This window comes from Ascaphus truei, unplaced genomic scaffold (assembly GCF_040206685.1).
Source record: "Ascaphus truei isolate aAscTru1 unplaced genomic scaffold, aAscTru1.hap1 HAP1_SCAFFOLD_380, whole genome shotgun sequence".
Taxonomy (NCBI): domain Eukaryota; kingdom Metazoa; phylum Chordata; class Amphibia; order Anura; family Ascaphidae; genus Ascaphus; species Ascaphus truei.
In genome coordinates, this window is record NW_027456710.1 from 234,348 (window position 1) to 255,448 (window position 21,101).

Sequence of the window (21,101 nt, forward strand, 5' to 3'; positions counted from 1 at the left end):
GGTGTTTCCTAGCGTTGACGCGTCACGTGGTGTGGCTGTGAGCCAATGGGGAGGGGAGGCTGCGGGAGGAGGAGAGGCTTCGGGGAGCGGGGAGGAGTGTGGAGTGAAAGCAGGTGAGTGCCTGTCTGTGTGTGTCTCTGAGTGCGTGCGTGCCTGTCTGTGTGTGTGTGTGTGTGCCTGAGTGCGTGTGCGTGTATGTGTATGTATGTGTGTGCCTGAGTGCCTGTCTGTGTGTGTGTGAGTGCGTGAGTGCCTGCATGTGTGTGCGCGCGTGTGTGTGTATGTGTGTATGTATGAGTGCTCCAGCCCGAGTCCGTGGAGGGAGGGGGGGGGGAGAGTAGCGGGACCCTCCTGCAGCCAGTGGAGGGAGTGGGGGGAGAGTAGCAGCTCCCTCCTGCAGTCCGGGGAGGGGGGGGAGAGTAGCAGCTCCCTCCTGCAGTCCGTGGAGGGGGGGGGGAGAGTAGCGGGTCCCTCCGCTCAAGCCACGCCCCCCCTCCCTGTCAAACTGCCCACCTCCCGCTCCCGCTCCCTACAGACCGCATATTGCGGTCTGTGTATCTCAGCGCACCGCCCGTATGCAGCGCGGGTGCGCTGACTCTGGGAGCGGGGCCTTAGCCTTAGGGTTGCCAGAGCACTAGAGATTCAAAGGAAATGTCAGGATTCATAGAGGAAACAAGGATAAATGTGTTAAAATAACCCATCAATATCCTCCATAATAGGGGAACTTGTACAAAATATATTGTATATAAAATACATATACACACAATATATATGTACAGATATAGCATTATTTAGGTAAACATTAGAGATCATATGTAAAAATGTGTGATAAAATAGAAAAGAATATATATACATATACAGTATACCACACATAATGCTTGTTGGATATTGAAAGACAGGAAGAGGAGATGAACGACAGCCACTACCCTAAACAGAGTGTGGCATACAAACAAATTATTAAGAATGTATATTATTATAATTAATCACAATGAAAAGAAAGAGAGTGGTATCTCTAGATATACACGAAAGACAACAACCCAGAGGGAACAAGACTAGCTTGTTCAAACCAGACCTCCAGAATGGTCCAACATGGTATAATGAGGGAAAGAACACTACACCACCATACTAATATCAATAGTGTCATTGAGACCTCCAGGGTGCAATGTACCCAAGACATACACCCAGTAGGTCTCCCTGACACAAAGTCGTTTAAACCTATCACCTCCCAAAAGGGATGGTGAGATGGATTCAATACCCATGACAGACAGGGAACAAGGGTTCTTAGCATGTGTATTGCAAAAATGACGGGACAAGTTGTGAGCTTGAAAACCATGTATTATGTTTCTCCGATGTTCAAGAAACCTAGTACTTAGGGACCTTGAAGTGCAGCCCACATACTGTAGACCGCACTGGCAAGATATGAGATACACAATATATGTACTTATCATAGGCAATCTATATAACTGTTAACCTCATAGGAAGAGCCATTGGAGAAAGAAGTAAATGATTTATTTATATTTAGATGTTTACATGTTATACATCTACTCCTTTTACAGGAGAAATTTCCTTTTAATAGGCTAGTATTGGTTTTCTCCATTAATGTATTTTGTATAGTTTTTAGTTTGCTAGGAGCTATGATGGTTTTTAAATAAATAGCTTTTCTAAATATGATAGGAACTCTTGTAGGCACCATGGGCCTCATGCAGTAAGCGACGATTATGTGAAATCGGCAAGCTTACCGATTAGTCATGTTATTGGCGATTTTTCCTCTCCGTATGCAGTAAGTGCCGAATACATTCAAAATCAAGCCGAAAACAAATCCGCCCACTCTCACGATGATTAGCCGATCACACACAGGTGTATCGGCGTGCGTGGCGGGGTGCTGTTAGGTTGCCCAATCACAAATCTTGCTGAATCAGGCGAAACAAGCATGTATTGGATAGCGCGCCATATTTAAAGGCAACGTGTACTGCTAATCATTCTCTGTGTTGTTGGGAGTGAGAGAGAGAGAGACGCAGAGAGCTTGGTGATTGAAGATTTGCATATTGACTGAGAGACTTGTTGTGTATTGGGAGAGCTTTGTCCTTTGTTGTTTTGTTTACATCTTTGTCTTGTTTTATATGTGGAAGTGTTTCGTGTGATTGGCTGTACATTTGTTGTCTGTTTTTTGTGAGTGCTGTAAGTATGCCCGCAAAGCGTGGGAAGAGTGATGCTGGTGGGAGTGGGAGTGCTACTCGTGCGAGTACGCGTCGGAGTGAACGTACTGTTCAGGGGAGTGATGTTGCTGGGAGTGCGAGTGGTGTTGCTGGGAGTGGGAGTGCTGGTGCTGCGAGTGGTGTTGCTGGGAGTGTGAGTGCTGTTGCTGGGAGTGTGAGTGCTGTTGCTGGGAGTGGGAGTGCTGGGAGTGCTGGTGCTGGGAGTGCTGGTGCTAGGAGTGGGAGTGCTGGTGCTAGGAGTGGGAGTGCTGGTGCTAGGAGTGGGAGTGCTGGTGCTGGGAGTGCTGCTGGTGGCGCAGTTGCTGATGGGGTGTCTGGTGGTGGCGTGCTTGCTGGTGGCCAGCTTTTGGAGGCTCTTCCATTGGAAGAAGGAGAGTCCAGTCAGCACCAGCCAAGCTCTGACCCTAAACCTGCTCGGAAGAAACGTGTGGAGAAGCCACGTAATCCTCGCTTCAATGACCAGGAAAATACAGCTCTTGTCACTGGGATTCTGGAGCACTATGACAGTATCTATGGACATTTAGTAGGTAAGTGTACCTTTACATTTATTCTTCAAATACATGTGATCCTAGGTCATCTGAGTTTTGTTCATATGCAAATATGGGTACAGAATATCTTTCTATGTTAATTAGTGTGGAAACACAGCTTTTTATCATGCGTTACAAGGACAACTAAACACAGGCGTTCAATTTGCCATAACTGCATACAATATGAATGCAAGCTTGCTTACATGTATAGGTTTAGTAGTGAATGCTCATGTGCTTCACATATTACACCTAAAACAGCATGTTTGCTATCTCTTGGAACAGCTAGCAGTGTAGGAAACTGGTGCTTCTATTATTATTAATTTACCTCATATATTTTATATGTTTTTCAAGGGCGGACAAGTTCATCAAGCAGAAAAGAAATGTGGGACACAATAGTCATTGGTGTCAATGCGTGTGGGAATAGTGTCAGGGACAAGTATCATTGTCGGAAAAGATTTGATGATATTAGGTCAAAATTGAAAAAGAAAATACAAGACCAACGCGTGCATGCTACTGGCACTGGAGGTGGGCCGACACCACAACGTCTGATATTAACTCCATTGGAGGAGCTGCTTCGGGCAAAATTACTTCCCGTCGTCGTGGAGGGATTGGCTGGTGACCGTGATATTGGAATTTATCCCTCACAATTTCCACCAGGTGAGAAATATTACTGTACTAGGCGTGTCGTTGTTTACAGTTATTTAGCATATTTACGCAGCTTTTTATAGTGTCTTCCCAATATAAACATACCTACATCTATATATGTATATGTGTGTTTCTCTCTGTCTCTCATATATATATATATATATATATATATATATATATATATATATATATATATAGTGTGTGTGTGTGTGTGTGTGTCAAATTAGACATATCTGTTGTAGTCCTACTAAAAGCAGTAACTAATATACCACGTTGCATTGCGTGCTCATTTGCATGTGAATACCCACAATGCTTTGCTGCATTGGAAGCAATTTATGGTGGGCGAAGATGGGGAACAACAGGGTAGCACACATGTGTAACACATGATAATGAGAAATTATTACTACCTACAGGTACAGAACATAAATATGTATAATATTATTGTGTATTTTATTTATTTTACTCCTACAAACACGACATTACTGCCTATTTTAAACATGCATCAAATATATTGCATGCAACGGCCTACAAACATCACTTGCACTAACACATCTATAGTTGTTTATGAAAAGGTCCATTTTTGCTTTATGTCATATACAGACAGCATAATGAGGCACACGTAGCATATGTTATGTCATTGTGTTCATAACTTAAACAGTGCAGACGACTATTTAGCTCCTCTACCATTGTGTTAAAGCAGCTGCAATTAATATCTCATCACAGCATACACTTCAACAGAGGGGGTGGGGTTCAGCACACACACAAATTACAGGCTCATTTTAGGGTCAACTTAGTTCACACCATTTTCACCTGTTTGAAGTAATTGAAAGGTGTGGCTGATTAGGCTTTTTGGGGAAGGGAATACCGTTCTTACAACCTGACTAGCACAACTGAAGTTAATCACACTCATTTGAAAGCTTAACTCTAGCTACTAAATGCCCCAACAACTCATTACTTATCAAAGCGTACATCACACATTAGTTCACTCATATCTATAGTTGAACTACTATCAACGACACATTATCACACACTGCATGTGTTGTCTTGTTGAGTGACAGCCACATTCAGGTGTGCCACATCTTCTATTAATGTACCACACATATCCTGTACCAAAAACAAAACTTTTTGCAATATGACCACCTTCATGATAACCATTGTGAATGGTCATCTCATGATAGTTATGTACATTATGATACTGATATCACTACACAACATATGATTTTTATGTACAAATTTAATCTATTTATCCTCACGCATTACTGCAGAAACATAGTATGTTGTATGTTAGGGAACTCAAAACTTCTAAGTACACAGGCATGTACATTGTTATTACAACTATTTATGTTCACTTTCACACACACATTTTCGGTTAAGGAACTGATGCTGTTAGGTAATCATAAATACAGAACATACAATAAGTGTTTGTTCAATATTTACACATGTAAATGTAAAACTAATGTTATTGTTATATATAGTTGCCCCTGGAGGACATGTGTCACCTGAGATGGAACAAGTGTCTTCACCTGGGTCATGCAGCTCAACACACCTAGAAGGTGAGTGTATCAGTTGGTGGCCATATAATATGTGCACTTCTATATGTTATGTTGTCATATTCATTATTTGTTTTGCACATCTTCTTTAAATAGGATTACTTAGTGTCAGTGAAAATGAAGTGTAAGGCAACATGTATTGTGTTAGTGATGTTAACTATCATGTAGGAGTTCTGAGTTTAGAGCAAGTTTTCATTCATTCATATTTCATACTGAGTCCAAACATTATTCGTAAGTCAAGGTAGTTTTTAATGTGAGGTTATAAAACGTATGGAAACATGTTAGGTGTTACTTATGACACAGTAGAATTACATAGTAACACAGCAGAGATTAACATGCCATTTAATAATGTGTACATTTATTTGTAGAACATGATGATGAGGATTATGATGATGATGATGATGATGCCGCCATAGACACAGAAATACAAGCAAGTGACCATGAAGAGGTTCCAATTGAAACTGTTTTACCGCCAAATCGTCCAGCAACTACCACATACGATGCAATTGTAGCTTCTGAGGGAAAAATTGTGGAAGCAGAAAATCGTCGCCATTCTGACCTGATGACAGTGCTGGAAAGGATGATTGCACTGCAGGAAGAAACAGTATCACAATTGGCACATCTCCACAGAGTCTTCATTGAAGTGCCTAAACAGTTGCAAAGAATCAACACCTCATTCGAAGCATTAGTTGTTCAGCAAACCCAAGCAAATTACTTGAGAATGACTAATGTACCACAATTCAACTTGAACACCTCACAGGCAGGATCTGTACATGCTGGTCAGTTTTCACCACATGCATCTGATCTTCATTCCCCAGGTCCGAATGTTACCGGTCAAGTAGCAGACATTGCTGTGCAGGTTCCTGACGACATCCTACCGCTGCCATCTGTACAAAATCAGCAGCTGACACCTACAAAGGAGGCGACAAAAACAAAACAGCACAAGCAGTTACTACTGACCAGTTTTTGGACACAAACAAAAAAAGACACACATGAAACAAACCAACCATCACTTGTGCAGTGTCTACCAACTTGCTCACATGTGTCAGTGGGCACAAGCTCTGTCCGTGAACAGTCACTGCCCAAAAGCCCTGTAGGTGAGTCACTGCCCAAAAGCCCTGTAGGTGAGTCACTGCCCAAAAGCCCTGTAGGTGAGTCACTGGCCACAAGCCCTGTAGGTGAGTCACTGCCCAAAAGCCCTGTAGGTGAGTCACTGCCCAAAAGCCCTGTAGGTGAGTCACTGGCCACAAGCCCTGTAGGTGAGTCACTGGCCACAAGCCCTGTAGGTGAGTCACTGGCCACAAGCCCTGGCCGTGAAGTGCCAGAGGCCACTCAAAGTGGCTCTGTTGTGGCTAAAGTTGTTGCAAAAAGAAAAAGGAAAATCCAAGAGACAACAAGCAGGCCTGTTACTCGCTCTCAAAAGGAACAAAAAAAATAAATGTTATAATTCACTAAATATGTCTTTGGCCTTGTTTTGTTGACTTCAGATTATCTAATTAATATTGTATGTATGCTGAAGACTGTGTTGTTTCCAAACTTTCAAGTATGTTCTTGTACACGTGAAGTTTTGGAAATTTTAACAGTCGTAATTAATGAATAGTGTTATTAATATTGATGTATGAATCGTGTATTCAGTAATGGTCCACCAGGAGCCAGTTGCTAAGTTTAGAGAAGCTGCCATTGACTTTGCAGCAAAACATTGCATTTGGGTGTGTTACTTGATGTAATCATTGCATGTGCATATTATTCACATGCAATTAAAAAAACACCTATTTAACTGCAAACATCTTTCTTGTACGTGTACAGCAGGATTATGTGTTAAATATTACTTACCTTTGCCTTGCTTGGGCATTGTAATGTTGTCCTTTAATCATTTATGTGTTCTTGTTTCAAGAACATCTCTGAATGTATACTAATATATATATGTAGTATGTATGGATATATGCACACACACACACACACACACACACACACACACTGTGTGTGTGTGTGTGTGTGTATGTATATATAGTACTATCTAAACTGGTATAGATGTATTTACAAAAAACATACACTTCATGCTTCCTTGTGAAAACACAGTATTTTAATAATACAGGCCTAATGTTTGAGAACTATACTAAGTGTGAGCCTCTAACAGTATTGGGCGCAAACAAATGTTTATTACTTAATTCACTCATGTTTATCACCATTTAAATAGGTTTCATACAAGGCCTACTTACTGCCATCAATATGTTGTGTGTACTCCTGCAATATAAAAAAAATAAATAAAAAATAAATATATATATATATATATATATATATATATATATATATATATATATACACACAATATACATATAGTACAATATACACTTTATATATATATATATTTATGAGAGAGATATATTTATATATATATATATATAGATACACACGTATTTAAACTCATGCAGACAGGGAGTTAACCAGACTTTCAAATACACACAGAAATGTATGCGGGAAAGAAACATTTCATTTTGCAGGTGTGTGTATTTACTGATATGGCTGTCTAAGCACTATTTTCACACAGTGCTCTTTGTTATTTTTCAAGAAAACTCAATGTTACTGAATTAAAAGTGTAGGAATGTTTTCAGAAACGAGATAAAAAAAGGATACATGTTTGTCCCACAAGCGGCTATCAGAAACCACAAATGTTCAACCAATTAAAACTACAGATCCAATTGGCGTTTGAAATAAGGAGTAAAAGTTTATACTTTTGTTGACCTTGAAAAGGAAACACAGCAATTTGTTAGCCATTGAGCAGTTTCATTTTTATGAGCAAAGAACAGATACCTGCACACATCTTTTGTGCTAATCTGCAATGGCTGATGAATTCGTTAAAAATATGAATCCGCAATAAGGGTAATAATACATGGTATCAGAAGCGATTTTGACAACTTGCGGACACAAAGCGAGCACACGCCAAATCTATGATTTGATTCGAGCAAAATATCCTTATTACCAAGACCGTGGGCATGCGCGCAATTTTAATTCCTCAGTAAGATTCACTTTATCAACTAATGACTGTTTTGAACGTGTGCAGGATAAGCTAGAAGACAAGTATGGTTTCTGGAAGATTGCCAAGGAAAAACATTTCACCGTGAAAGAGGGCACACATATTGTGCTTAAAGGCATATTTATTCCTAATGCCAATAGCAATGGATCCGCTACTACTGTTCCGTGTGAATCGATACCTGCTGCAATATCTGCACCCTCCATTCCTGAAACCCACATTGTACAAGAACAAAACTACTATGATTATGTAGCAAGCCTTTCAGCTGAAAATGCATTGGAATGGGTACACGAAGAAATGAACCTACCTCCGGACCAATTGTTTGAAGAAAGCAGTGGCGATTCCTATGAGCGCTTCATGGAGGAGATGTGTGTCATACTGGATTCAGCGGTTGGGTCAAGCGTGGATGAAAATGCCTTGCATTTCTGGAGCGACCAGTTGCAGGCAGACGAAGAGTTAATTCTAGAAGAATGGTAAATATAACAACCGTTATGCGTTGACTCTGCGTTTAAAAATTTTTTTTTTTGTAACCACCATTTTCACTTTCAATGCGTGGATACAGCGTAACATTGCAGACTGCATAACATGTAGCGATCACAAAGAAATTGTTTCCTAATACAATATAGTAGAACCTGAAAGAGTAGTACACATTGCTGACGGAATAAATATACGTACTTTCCTATCCCTTTAAACATATTAGCAACATTTTACCATAACTCTAACACATACCTGTTTTGTTATCATGCAACATCTACAACATTTAAAACCGGGTCCACCACGTATGACGTGGGACCCTTGTCATGGGCCAAGGCGTCCTTAAAAAGGATTACGGATGTAAGTCCCGCCCCCAAGCGACGTGCGCGCCTCAAAGCCTATTGGCTGTCATGTTTTGTTATAGTAACGGTAACTGCAGTGTGTCATGCGTGCGGCTCAGTGTTTGTAGGCGTCAACTGTGTGTTAGCCGAATGTTAATTGAGTGGGAGGAGTGTTAGCGTGCGTTTCACGCTGGCTTAACATGACGTCACACGTATTGCATTTGCGCATTGTGTTATCGGCCGTGCTTTCTGTCCAAACACGTCTGTTTAAAAAGAATACAGATGTACTCGTTTAGAACGAATGTAGTTTCATCTTCATTGTATTTGAAATAAAGATTTTATGTTTACTGGTATTTTCAACATGTATTGAACGCACAACGTACGCTTTGTTTTGCGCATGCACTAACAGTTAGTGGAGCCAAGCGTGAAGTGCGTGCGCACACTAAGATATGCGCGCACATTTTTCAGTATACAGGCAACGTTCACTTCATATACATAGTTATGGCTGCTACCAATTTAAAGAAAAATTACATACTGATGTACACTTGTAGTTCTAACATATAAGTGAGTGACGTGTGTATGTACACAATCATATAGAGCTGTGTAACGCGTTGTCACGGATACATATATAGTAAGGTGCCATCTTTGACCATCATGTGTTTGCTGTATTTCAGAGATGTCGGGGAAGATACAATCGGATCAATGTATGATTTCAGAAGAGTCTACCTTTATATGAGATGATTGTGAGGAGGAGCCACCGACTACTATACTACATATGGAACTAATTTTATATTGCTTGCAGCGCTTATTAACAAACAATTAAAAATGTGATACCCTTATGCCTATATTGCATAAGCACTTAATTAACATAATGATGTTGCAAAAGAGTGCCTCATGAATTTTTCTTGAGTGTTCTTTAATTACTACTAGCATTTTATGGCATGGTGTGTTTTATATATAACAACCATTCCCACTCTGCTAACACATTTGTGTATTCTATTGTGTAATGGAACGTATGACTGTCGAAACTATGTAACAATAATAATAATAATAATATGAGCATGTTCATGTATAGTGCTGCTAGTTGTACGCAGCGCTTTACAGACACATTTTTCAGGCTGAGGTCCCTGGCCCGTGGAACTTACAATTTATTTTTTGCCGCCTGAGGCACAGGGAGATAAAGTGACTTGCCCAAGGTCACAAGGAGCTGACACCGGGAATTGAACCAGACTCCCCTGCTTCAAACTCTCAGTGCCAGTGTGTGTCTTTACTCACTGAGCCACTCCTTCTCCCAATGTAAAGGACACTTACAACCAACTAGCCATTTATTGTTAAAAATCTCTTGTTACATGGGTATGTTGATAAAATGGTTTGGGACTGTAGCAAATAATGTTATTGGCCAGATGTTGTGGTCCCCTACAATGCATGATGTTCTGAATATGACATCAACATCATGTAATGAATTACGTTTCTGTGTATATTTCATTAACCTAACTAACTATAGTTTACTGTGTTTATTAAACGTTCTAAAAATAAATAGTATAGTCAATATGATGATATAAGCTACCATAATAAAGCTGCTGTTATCATTTGTCGGTGTTATACATGGATCCTACACAAATTGATACAGACACAAACAGTTGTCTTAAAAAGTGTGTCTATGCTAATGTGCACGTGATTGACGTTACAATTGTGAGAATACTTGATAATTATCATCATGATAATGATGAAGTGACGTGATTGACATTCCAAAAATATTACCAACATTGTCATATTGGTAAATTAGAAATGCTAAATGACAGTAACATTTGCGACAAAATTGTCTTTTCTGTTAACAGTTTTACACTTGGTACATGTAGGACACATCCACACACGTGTGACTTATACATACACATGTCACAAATTTAAATTAATGTTGACTATTAATTCCTAGCATTAATAAACACCTACATTGCTAAATATAAGATGTAGTACGCATTGTTGTGATTACAGGCATTCATGCATGGAGTGTTATGATCAGTCAATTTCATCCGTGATGAATGATCTCCCGTAAGTAAACAAATAAGTACAGTTATCCCCTTGTCTCCAAACACCTCTATATTACATTAATGGAATTTATAAGGAAACATACATAAAATGTGATGAAATGGGAGTAATCATTTTCTAATACAATGCACATGAAACCTCAAGAGTAGCTAAATGCATATACATGATACAGAAAGTACATGTATGTTACATTTGTGTTTAAACCAATATGTTGGGTTTTTACTTCAAATAATTATAGGAAGATTGAGGTAGGCACATCTTATGAGAGATGTCAGCAAATATACATACCATGATCAGTCATACTGGAGATATACCTATAATGCAAAGGAACAATATATAAATTGCAAACATTGACATGCCATCTTCAGTACCGTAAACAACACAGCAAAGTGTGTATTTGGTGTTAAATGTGCAACACCATGTATATTTAATCACATTCAAAATGTAAATCAGCCTGGTGTACACATCATATGGATGTACATGTTACACTGCACCAATAACATTGTATGTAAGCATACTAGAAGCATGAATGAGTATGGGCATAATATGTGTATTGTCTTAGCATAAGGAACAACACAATGCTAAAATATTAGTGCTTTGTTACCCCAGTTGTATTCACATACACACAACTAAAGTACAATTGAAGAGGGATTATATAACCTGTGCAACAATAACATACCGGTGCCACATCCCTTTGTGCACACAGCAGAGAAAAGAAAGGTGTGCAACCCATATTCATCTGTGTCCTACCAGAAGGGTATATAAAAAAACATTATTGTTAAGATAACATAATGTAACTATAAAAGTAGAACTTGGAACATATATGTTTTTACTTACAAGAAAAAAATGAATTGATGAGATTCTGGCGTGTCTGGCCACCACTGGCTGTTTGTTCATTTTCAGCAGCTACATGGGTGGGATGCTCGTCTACCAAAGGCTCAGCTAGGTCTGATTGTACATTGTGCCTGAGTGCAACATTGTGCAAAATGCAACAGGCAAGGATAATATCAGAGACTTTTTGAGGCTTGTATAGAAGAGCCCCACCAGTTCTGTCCAGACACCTAAATATGGTCTTGAGTAGGCCAAATGTCCTCTCTATAACAGATCTTGTAGATATATGGGCTGCATTGTACCTCTCCTCTGCTTCAGTTTGAGGGTTTAGCACCGGAGTCAAGAGCCACGGCCTAATTCCGTATCCTGAGTCACCTATAATGAATGGAGCACACATAAGCTGACATTAGTGATCAAATTGTACAATGCCAACATTCCTAAATAAAAATGTGTTTTGTGTTAGAACATGTAAATCTGTACTCACCCAGCAGCCAACCATGTTCAAAATGTCCCTCTTCGAACGCATGGAAGACTGAAGAGTTCCTCAGGATAGAGGAATCGTGACTGGAACCAGGGAATTTGGGTACCACATGCATTATCCTCATCGTCGCATCACATACCACCTGTACATTGAGTGAATGGTAGTGCTTACGATTGCGGTACACATGCTCACTCTGACTAGGTGCAATCAAAGCAACATGTGTGCAATCGATTGCACCCAGCACACATGGTATCCCTGCTATATTATAAAAGCCAGTCCTGACTTCCAGCCACTCTGTCGCCTCTGTAGGAAAATGAATATAATTCCTAGCGCGTCTATTGAGTGCATAGAGAAACTGGGTAAAGGCCCGCGAGAATGTAGATTGCGAGACCCCGCCCACTATGCCCACAGTTGTCTGGTATGACGCGGAAGCAAGATAATGTAATGAGCACAGCATTTTAACAAGCCCAGGGACTGCACGACCTCTGGCTGTGAAAAAATCTAAATCTCCCCTTATCTCCTCATAAAGAGATAAGATTGCTGCTGAACTCAAACGATAGCGACTTACAATCTCCTCCTCACTCATCCCATCTAACAGGGTTCTCTCCCTGTACACACGCGGACGAGGCACAACTTGTCTCCTCTGTCTTCTCCTCTGATCTCCTGTCCCTCTACCTGTCCCTCGGCCTGTCCCTCTCCCTGTCCCTGTCGTATCCGCGTGACTGTCCCTGTCACTGTCCCTCGGTCTGTCCCTCCCTTGCCCTATATCATTCTCTTGATCAGCAAGCATGTCATAGAAAAGAATGTTCCTCCGTCTCCTAAACAATCGCAACATTTTGAAATGAGTAGCTGTGAATGAGCAGGTAATGGGCGTCCTTTAAATAGGTATGTGATGATGTCAGGTGACATAGTAAAATGCAAGGTGTTACATTAACATAATAAAGTACTTCTGTGGCAAGCTGTGTGCAGTTGTTCTTAGAAGTATTTGTTGTGTGTATTCTGCAGGGAATGATGATATTTGCCAATGATGTGACGTGAAGCTTTGTACAAAGATTGCTTGAAAATAAATAGTTGAATGTGCAATGCATGTAACACTTCTGAAGGCAACAGTCAGTCATGTAATTAGACAAAAAGGCTGAGATTGACGTGGGAAAAGTTTGGTGTAACATGTGTAATTAGGCATGTTATTGTCACATGTTGACAACAATGAATAGTCGTGTGCATATGCATGCATTTCTGTAATGAGGATAGTTGCTATAGAATGAGTTTACAAGGTGTCCCAATGATGAATTACTGTACATGTGTGTATAGGTTAGGTTGAAGTGCTTGTAATGCTACGGTTACAATGTAAACATGCAATGTGATTGAGCGTCCAATAAGTGACGTCATGAAAATAGGGAGGACCCAAAACTAGATGTAAACATGAGAAGACAGATGTACATGAACGTTTAAAGATGCGTGTCACATTACAAGCATTGTGTAATGTAAAGGAACATGAATATACGGTGTATGTGTGACATGTGTGACATGTGTAACATCATGTAAATAATTGTTGCTCAGTTCAGTAAAATGTGTGATATGATGTGAGGTTCTCCTTTAAGAGTTGAGTATAGTATTTTCCCTTGCCACATCATCACATGATGAGTAATGTGACCCGCAAATGCTGAAAACATGTAAAAGTAGAATGTTATGCAAATAATACACGTCAGCTGTGACACAATGCAGGGAATGCCCCCACACTGTAATGCAAATGACGTTTGTATTGTGAGCAATGAAACGTAAACAGTACTATACTGTTATACGTCCCCGCTCCATTGACTCCATTGATGTACAGAAGATTTTTTTTTTCTAAGTGCCGTTCCGGCAGCCTTAGCGATCGTTCTCCCCTCCAAACTGCCAACTTTAGTTGGCGGCAGAAATTGGCCATAACATCTCAATTTCGTAGTGCGGATCAGCCCCGATAAGCTGATTTTTTTTCTTGAATCCAGCCGATTTAAAAAAGTGACGATCAGTGGCGAAAACAGGCTTATCGGCAGCCGACTGGCCATAACAAAATTATCGGCTCCGAAACCTGGCGAAATCAAGCACTTATCGGCGCTTACTGAATCTCAAACCCAATTTTGGCTATAAAATGCCGAAAAATACCTTATCAACGCTTACTGCATGAGGCCCCATATGTCCTATAATAGGGTCATTTTGTATAATGTTCCAATGTTTGTTAAAGATACCTTTAATTTTATAAGCTAATTGATTGTACTGTGTTATGAATTTGGGAGTAGATTGTAAGGTCTTAATGTCATGAGTAACCACATTGTTACTGAATGTAGCCGGGACAGATTTAGCCTTGGACCTCTCCAACAGGACATCCCTGTTGGTACCATTAGCTTCTTCAAAAGCCTTTCTAACTACTTCATGGTTATAACCTTTATCAATAAACTTCTGTGTCAGTTTCCTACCTTGATCACAGAAATCAGCGGACAAGGAACAATTTCGACGTAATCTAAAGAATTGGCTTTTTGGTACATTGTTTAACCATTTTTTATAATGGTTACTGCTATATTGTAAATAGCTGTTAGTAGATACTGCTTTGAAGTGTGTCCAACTTTGGATGTTCATATTTGATTTATCAATAAAGAATTCAAGATCCAAAAATATTATACTGTCTGGATGTATAGTGTGGGTAAATTTAAGACCCATATCGTTGTTATTAAAGGATTCCAGAATGTTTTCCAGTGTGTTTATGTCACCATCCCAAATAATAATGATGTCGTCAATGAAACGGCCATAGAACACCAGACCCGCCGCCAGCTGTGTATCACCACAAACATGGAGGTTCTCCCATAACCCCATGAAGAGGTTAGCGTAACTAGGGGCGAATCTGGTCCCATGGCCGTCCCACATGTCTGTAAATAATAAGTGCCATCAAATAAACAGTAATTATGTGTTAAAATAAATCTAATACATGCCAAAATAAATAACCGTTGTGAAGTGTTTAAATGTGAACCTGAACTCAAAAAGTGATCTATAGCACCTAGACCTTTAACGTGATCAATACAAGTGTAAAGTGAACAAACATCACACGTGGCCCAACAAAAAGTGTCTTTCCATATAATGGCAGAGGTGGAGTCAATGACATGCAACGTGTCCCTAATGTATGAAGGTAACTTAGAAACATAAGGTTGTAAAAAATAATCAACATATTGGGACACGTTCGACGTCATTGACCTCACCCCTGATATAATGGGTCTTCCAGGGGGATTTGTGGTATTTTTGTGTAATTTAGGTATGTGATAAAATATAGGTGTTCTTGGGTGTTTTATATATAAAAAAGTGCTCTCTGATTTAGTGATGATTCCCTCTATTTGTGCTTTCTGTAACAAGTCATGAAATTCTAACTGGAAAGACATGAACGGATCCTCATCCAGTACACAGTAAGATAAACTGTCCTGCAGGAGACGATCGGCCTCACAAAAGTAGACTTCTCGGTCCTGCAGGACAATAGCTCCACCCTTGTCGGCTTGTCTCACGACAAGATCAGTATTATCTCTAATGTTTCTCAATGCCAATTCTTCATTTTTACTTAGATTTCTATGAACCAGATTAGTATTAGTGTGACACAGTAGCTCAAGAGCTTTAAGAACTATTGTATAGAATGTGTCAATAAAATTTCCCTTGGATTGATAGGGAAAATAAGTGGATTTGGGAAGAAATGGAGAATGTTTGAAGTTCAAGGCTAAATCCGAACCAACTTCACAGTCAATCAATGAGTGTTTGGTAAGATTCTCAGGTAAATCACTCATATCTGGATGTGTTACCACTATTGAGGATGGTGTTTCCTCTTGGTCCACCTCATGAATGGTAAAATCCCCATTTAGTGGTCCCAATAAATCATCAGACATAGCTTGTATCTGAGTACTGGTATTACCTCCACCCATGAGGAATGTACTTAGTGCTCGAATACACTCCTGTTCTTGGGTACCAGTATCAGTGGGACATAGTTTCCCCCTGTCTTTGATGGAGTAATGTCTCATAAGTGTTAGCATTCGTATATATCTATTGAGATCCACAAATAGATCAAACTTATTTGGCAAGCTGCTAGGTGAAAAAGATAATCCCTTTGCCAAAAGCGACAAATGGTAAGGTGTAAGTGTGTATTTAGATAAGTTATATATGACACACTCTACCGTTTCCGTGACCATCAGTCTCTTCTCTTCCAATCTTTTCCTCTGCTTTCCTCCTCTGACTCATCTGAATCTCTTTTTCGTCTCTGGGAACCTTGAGACTGTTGATTCTGTTGTTTGATCCATAGGGGATACTGTTTCCCCTTTTCTTTCGGATTGTGATGATGACTTCTCTCTAAAAAAGAAGACGAGGATGTTGTTTTAATAGGTGAGAAATTAATCGGTTCTGAATTTCCATTTGACCTAGATTTGGGTCTAGCACCTTCAGTTTTGTTTTCTGTATGTTCATTAAGATTAGATTCCTCAGATCTATCTTGTAAGACAGAATATGTATTAGATGTGGTGCAACCTATATATATATATAGGCAGTGGCAGTGATATATAGGGGCAGTGATATATAGGGACAGGGGCAGTGATATATTGGGGCATTGTGATATATATATATATATATATATATATATATATATATATATATATATATTAATACACACAGAATACCGCTCAACACAGTGAATAACTGGTGTCCACAAAACTGTCAGTAAGTAATACAAATAATACTCAGCAGTGGTGCTAAAGGTTGAAATAGTATTTGTACAACAGAGAAAGCAACCTGTAAAGAGCACACGGACATACCAAGCAAGTGTCAACAATAATTTTATTAGGGTAAATAAAAACAAGGGATGAAGTTAAAATGGTGGGGGGGACTAAACTCTACCAAGTTTGTGTACCTAGAGGCAAGGGTCTAAACATAGAGCCAAATCTGACACCCGAGAGAACACACAGGGAGCTCTGTAAAGCACACATGTGAAAAAACCTGTGCACACACTGGAATAAAGTATATTCGCAGATAAAAATGCACCACACAATCTAGGTGAAGAGTAGCATTGAGTGGAGGCAAAAATAGTACACAAAGCGGTTGGTTATATACATCACCACTCAGACTGCGGGTGTCACGGGCAAAAGGTAAGCCAAGGCCTCATATCAGGGTAGAAGAGGTAGGGTCCCCCCCCCCACGAACTCCCACTCAATGCTACTCTTCACCTAGATTGTGCGGTGCATTTTTATCTGTGGATATACTTTATTCCAGTGTGTGCACAGGTTTTTTCAGGTCTTTACAGGTTGCTTTCTCTGTTGTACAAATATAAATATATATATATATTTATATATATAAGACAAATTAAATACACTTAAAATAGAGATTGCAGATATTAAGGATCTAATTAAACCATGTATAGATACAGAAGATTTTAAGGAATTAGATGAAGCTGTGAGCAAAAGGGTTGTAGACTTTGAAAAGGAAGTGTTAGAGAGAAAGAGGAATAAATATGCTACAGATAAGGAGGACTATGCCAATAACAAAGTTCGAGACTGGAGAAAGAGGAATCCTAATTTTTAATATATATATATCACACTGCCCCAATATATCACTGCCCCTGTCCCTATATATCACTGACCCTATATAGAAAACTGCCCCTATATATCACTGCCCCTGTCCCTATATATCACTGACCCTATATAGCAAACTGCCCCTATATATCACTGCCCCTGTCCCTATATATCACTGACCCTATATAGCAAACTGACCCTATATATCACTGCCACTGCCCCTGTATATCACTGCCCCTGTCCATATATATCACTGCCCCTGTCCCTGTATATCATTGCCCCTGTCCCTATATATCACTGCCCCTGTCCCTATATATCACTGCCCCTGTCCCTGTATATCACTGCCCCTGTCCCTATATATCACTGCCCCTGTCCATATATATCACTGCCCCTGTCCCTGTATATCACTGCCCCTGTCCCTATATATCACTGCCCCTGTCCCTGTATATCACTGCCCCTGTCCCTATATATCACTGCCCCTGTCCATATATATCACTGCCCCTGTCCCTGTATATCACTGACCCTATATAGCAAACTGACCCTATATATCACTGCCCCTGTCCCTATATATCACTGCCCCTGTCCCTATATATCACTGCCCCTGTCCCTGTATATCACTGCCCCTGTCCCTATATATCACTGCCCCTGTCCATATATATCACTGCCCCTGTCCCTGTATATCACTGCCCCTGTCCCTATATATCACTGCCCCTGTCCCTGTATATCACTGCCCCTGTCCCTATATATCACTGCCCCTGTCCCTGTATATCACTGACCCTATATAGCAAACTGACCCTATATATCACTGCCCCTGTCCCTGTATATCACTGACCCTATATAGCAAACTGCCCCTATATATCACTGCCCCTGTCCCTATATATCACTGACCCTATATAGCAAACTGACCCTATATATCACTGCCACTGCCCCTGTATATCACTGCCCCTGTCCATATATATCACTGCCCCTGTCCCTGTATATCATTGCCCCTGTCCCTATATATCCCTGCCCCTGTCCCTATATATCCCTGCCCCTGTCCCTATATATCACTGCCCCTGTCCCTGTATATCACTGCCCCTGTCCCTATATATCACTGCCCCTGTCCATATATATCACTGCCCCTGTCCCTGTATATCACTGCCCCTGTCCCTATATATCACTGCCCCTGTCCCTGTATATCACTGCCCCTGTCCCTATATATCACTGCCACTGCCCCTATATATCACTGCCCCTGCCCCTATATATCACTGCCCCTGTCCCTATATATCACTGCCCCTGTCACACTCCTGCTGTGGGCGGGAAAGTCCCTTTAACCCGGCTCCGCCCACACCGTTTAAACGGACCAATCAGCGTGCGGCGCTGCAGTTGCTCCGGGGACCAATCGGGTTTAAGAATACTGGGCTGTAAGCGTTCAAACGGGCGACAGCAACGGTTGCGAGTCTGACACGCTGGGATATATCGCGATACAGCGTGGGGGGGAGCCAGCACCAACACAGGTCAGGGTCCATGGGGAGAGCCCGGTCACTGAGTTCAAGAGGTGTGTGAGGAATATGTGGGGGGCCCTGGGCTGTCCTTGAGGTGTGTGAGGAATATGAGGGGGGCCCTGGGCTGTCCTAGAGGTGTGTGAGGAATATGTGGGGGGCCCTGGGCTGTCCTAGAGGTGTGTGAGGAATATGAGGGGGGCCCTGGGCTGTCCTAGAGGTGTGTGAGGAATATGAGGGGGCCCCTGGGCTGTCCTAGAGGTGTGTGAGGAATATGAGGGGGGCCCTGGACTGTCCTAGAGGTGTGTGAGGAATACGAGGGGAGCCCTGGACTGTCCTAGAGGTGTGTGAGGAATATGAGGGGAGCTCTGGACTGTCCTAGAGGTGTGTGAGGAATATGAGGGGAGCCCTGGGCTGTCCTAGAGGTGTGTGAGGAATATGAGGGGAGCCCTGGGCTGTCCTTTGAGGAATATGTGGGGGGCCCTGGACTGTCCTAGAGGTGTGAGGAATATGTGGGGGGCCCTGGGCTGTCCTAGAGGTGTGTGAAGAATATGAGGGGAGCCCTGGACTGTCCTAGAGGTGTGTGAGGAATGAGGAGAGCCCTGGGCTGTCCTAGAGGTGTGTGAAGAATATGAGGGGGGCCCTGGGCTGTCCTACAGGTGTGTGAAGAATATGAGGGGGGCCCTGGGCTGTCCTAGAGGTGTGTGAAGAATGAGGGGAGCCCTGGGCTGTCCTAGAGGTGTGTGAAGAATATGAGGGGGGCCCTGGGCTGTCCTAGAGGTGTGTGAAGAATATGAGGGGGGCCCTGGGCTTTCCTAGAGGTGTGTGAAGAATATGAGGGGAGCCCTGGGCTGTCCTACAGGTGTGCCATGAAGATGAGTGGCCCCATGGCTGTCCTACAGATGTTTGTGGGGAAGATGATGGCCCCCTGGGCTGTCCTAGAGGTGTGGAAAGATTACGAGGGAGCCTTGGGCTGTCCCAGAGATGTGGGGGTACTTGAACTGTTCTAGAGGTGTGGGGATTCCTGAACTGTCCTAGAGGTGTGGGGATTCCTGAACTGTGGGAAGATGCGGGGGTGGCTGCTGTCCTAGAGGTGTGTGTGGGGTGAAGATGAGGGGGCAATGGGCTGTCAAGAGCTTGGGTCTAGTTATGATGCTGCTGAAGCAGACATGACATTGAGCAATGCTGTAACTATTGGGCTGCCCCATGAAGCAGGCTTGGGCTTCTCTGGGAGTGTCACTGCCCACTATGTCTGTGCATCTGCGCTGCTGCAGGTACCATCCTACCTGTTGTGGGGCAGTTTCTGGCACCATTAATGTGCCAAGTCCGTCACATGCTTGTCGATCCCATGGCAAATGGGTTACCCTGAACCTACGCACAGCATTCTGGACCAGAAGCCCAGATGCTCTGTTCTGTCGCAGATGGTAATGTGTGGATCCCGGCTTCAGAACGGTTATTTGCTAGCTGTCGTAGAGTGGGGCCGGGGGGTCTCGTCCCTTTGATATCCCATGTTCCACCACAGAAAACATACATTTGTAAATCATGTAACCACAGAACTGGCTTTAACAATGCTAATAGCAAAGGTTTGGCTTCCTTTATTTTTTGGACATGTCGGCGCCTACGAATGGGAAAGTGGCAATCAACGGTTTTTCACCTTTATCCCACCCTGCTCTGATCAGAGCCACTGGAATGTGTACAAACACTTAAGTGACATCAGACAAAATACTTATACAGTAGGTGTCAGATTTTGGTGAAGACTGTATTGATCACACAGATGAGACCTCTTAAAGCACCTATGTCTTTTTAAAAAACAAAAACTTGTCTCCCCCTAGGTGAGAAGCAGGGGGTCTCCATAGGTGATCTCCACTCCAGGGACCCCTACTCGAGATACTTGCATCTCAAGGTGATGCC

General features: G+C 41.6%; 2 protein-coding genes across 6 annotated transcripts in view; both read left to right on the plus strand.

Annotated features, from left to right (window-relative positions):
• The first annotated feature begins 2,642 nt into the window (after positions 1-2,642).
• LOC142483875 (uncharacterized) lies at positions 2,643-20,200 on the plus strand. The gene is made up of 5 exons (XM_075583804.1): positions 2,643-2,743; positions 3,095-3,400; positions 4,864-4,941; positions 5,307-5,592; positions 20,053-20,200. Exons 2-5 carry the CDS (start codon positions 3,124-3,126, stop codon positions 20,198-20,200), a joined length of 789 nt encoding a protein of 262 aa, XP_075439919.1. The 5' UTR covers positions 2,643-2,743; positions 3,095-3,123.
• Positions 19,097-21,101, plus strand: part of CKAP5 (cytoskeleton associated protein 5) — a 42,997-nt gene continuing 40,992 nt past the window's right edge. For 3 of the 5 annotated variants that reach the window (XM_075583805.1, XM_075583808.1, XM_075583810.1), the window contains exon 1: positions 19,098-19,205. The gene's annotated coding sequence lies outside the window, so the exon portion shown is untranslated. Of the gene's footprint in view, positions 19,247-21,101 lie in introns of all 5 variants that reach the window. The other 2 variants (XM_075583809.1, XM_075583807.1) reach the window with 2 other exon arrangements.

Bases quoted from the DNA above. Each gene is read 5' to 3' on its own strand.
- LOC142483875 (XM_075583804.1), top strand. From the start codon at position 3,124: ATGTGGGACACAATAGTCATTGGTGTCAATGCGTGTGGGAATAGTGTC. The intron at 3,401-4,863 runs GTGAGAAATATT...TGTTATATATAG, and splicing joins TCCCTCACAATTTCCACCAG to TTGCCCCTGGAGGACATGTG. The intron at 4,942-5,306 runs GTGAGTGTATCA...ATTTATTTGTAG, and splicing joins CAGCTCAACACACCTAGAAG to AACATGATGATGAGGATTAT.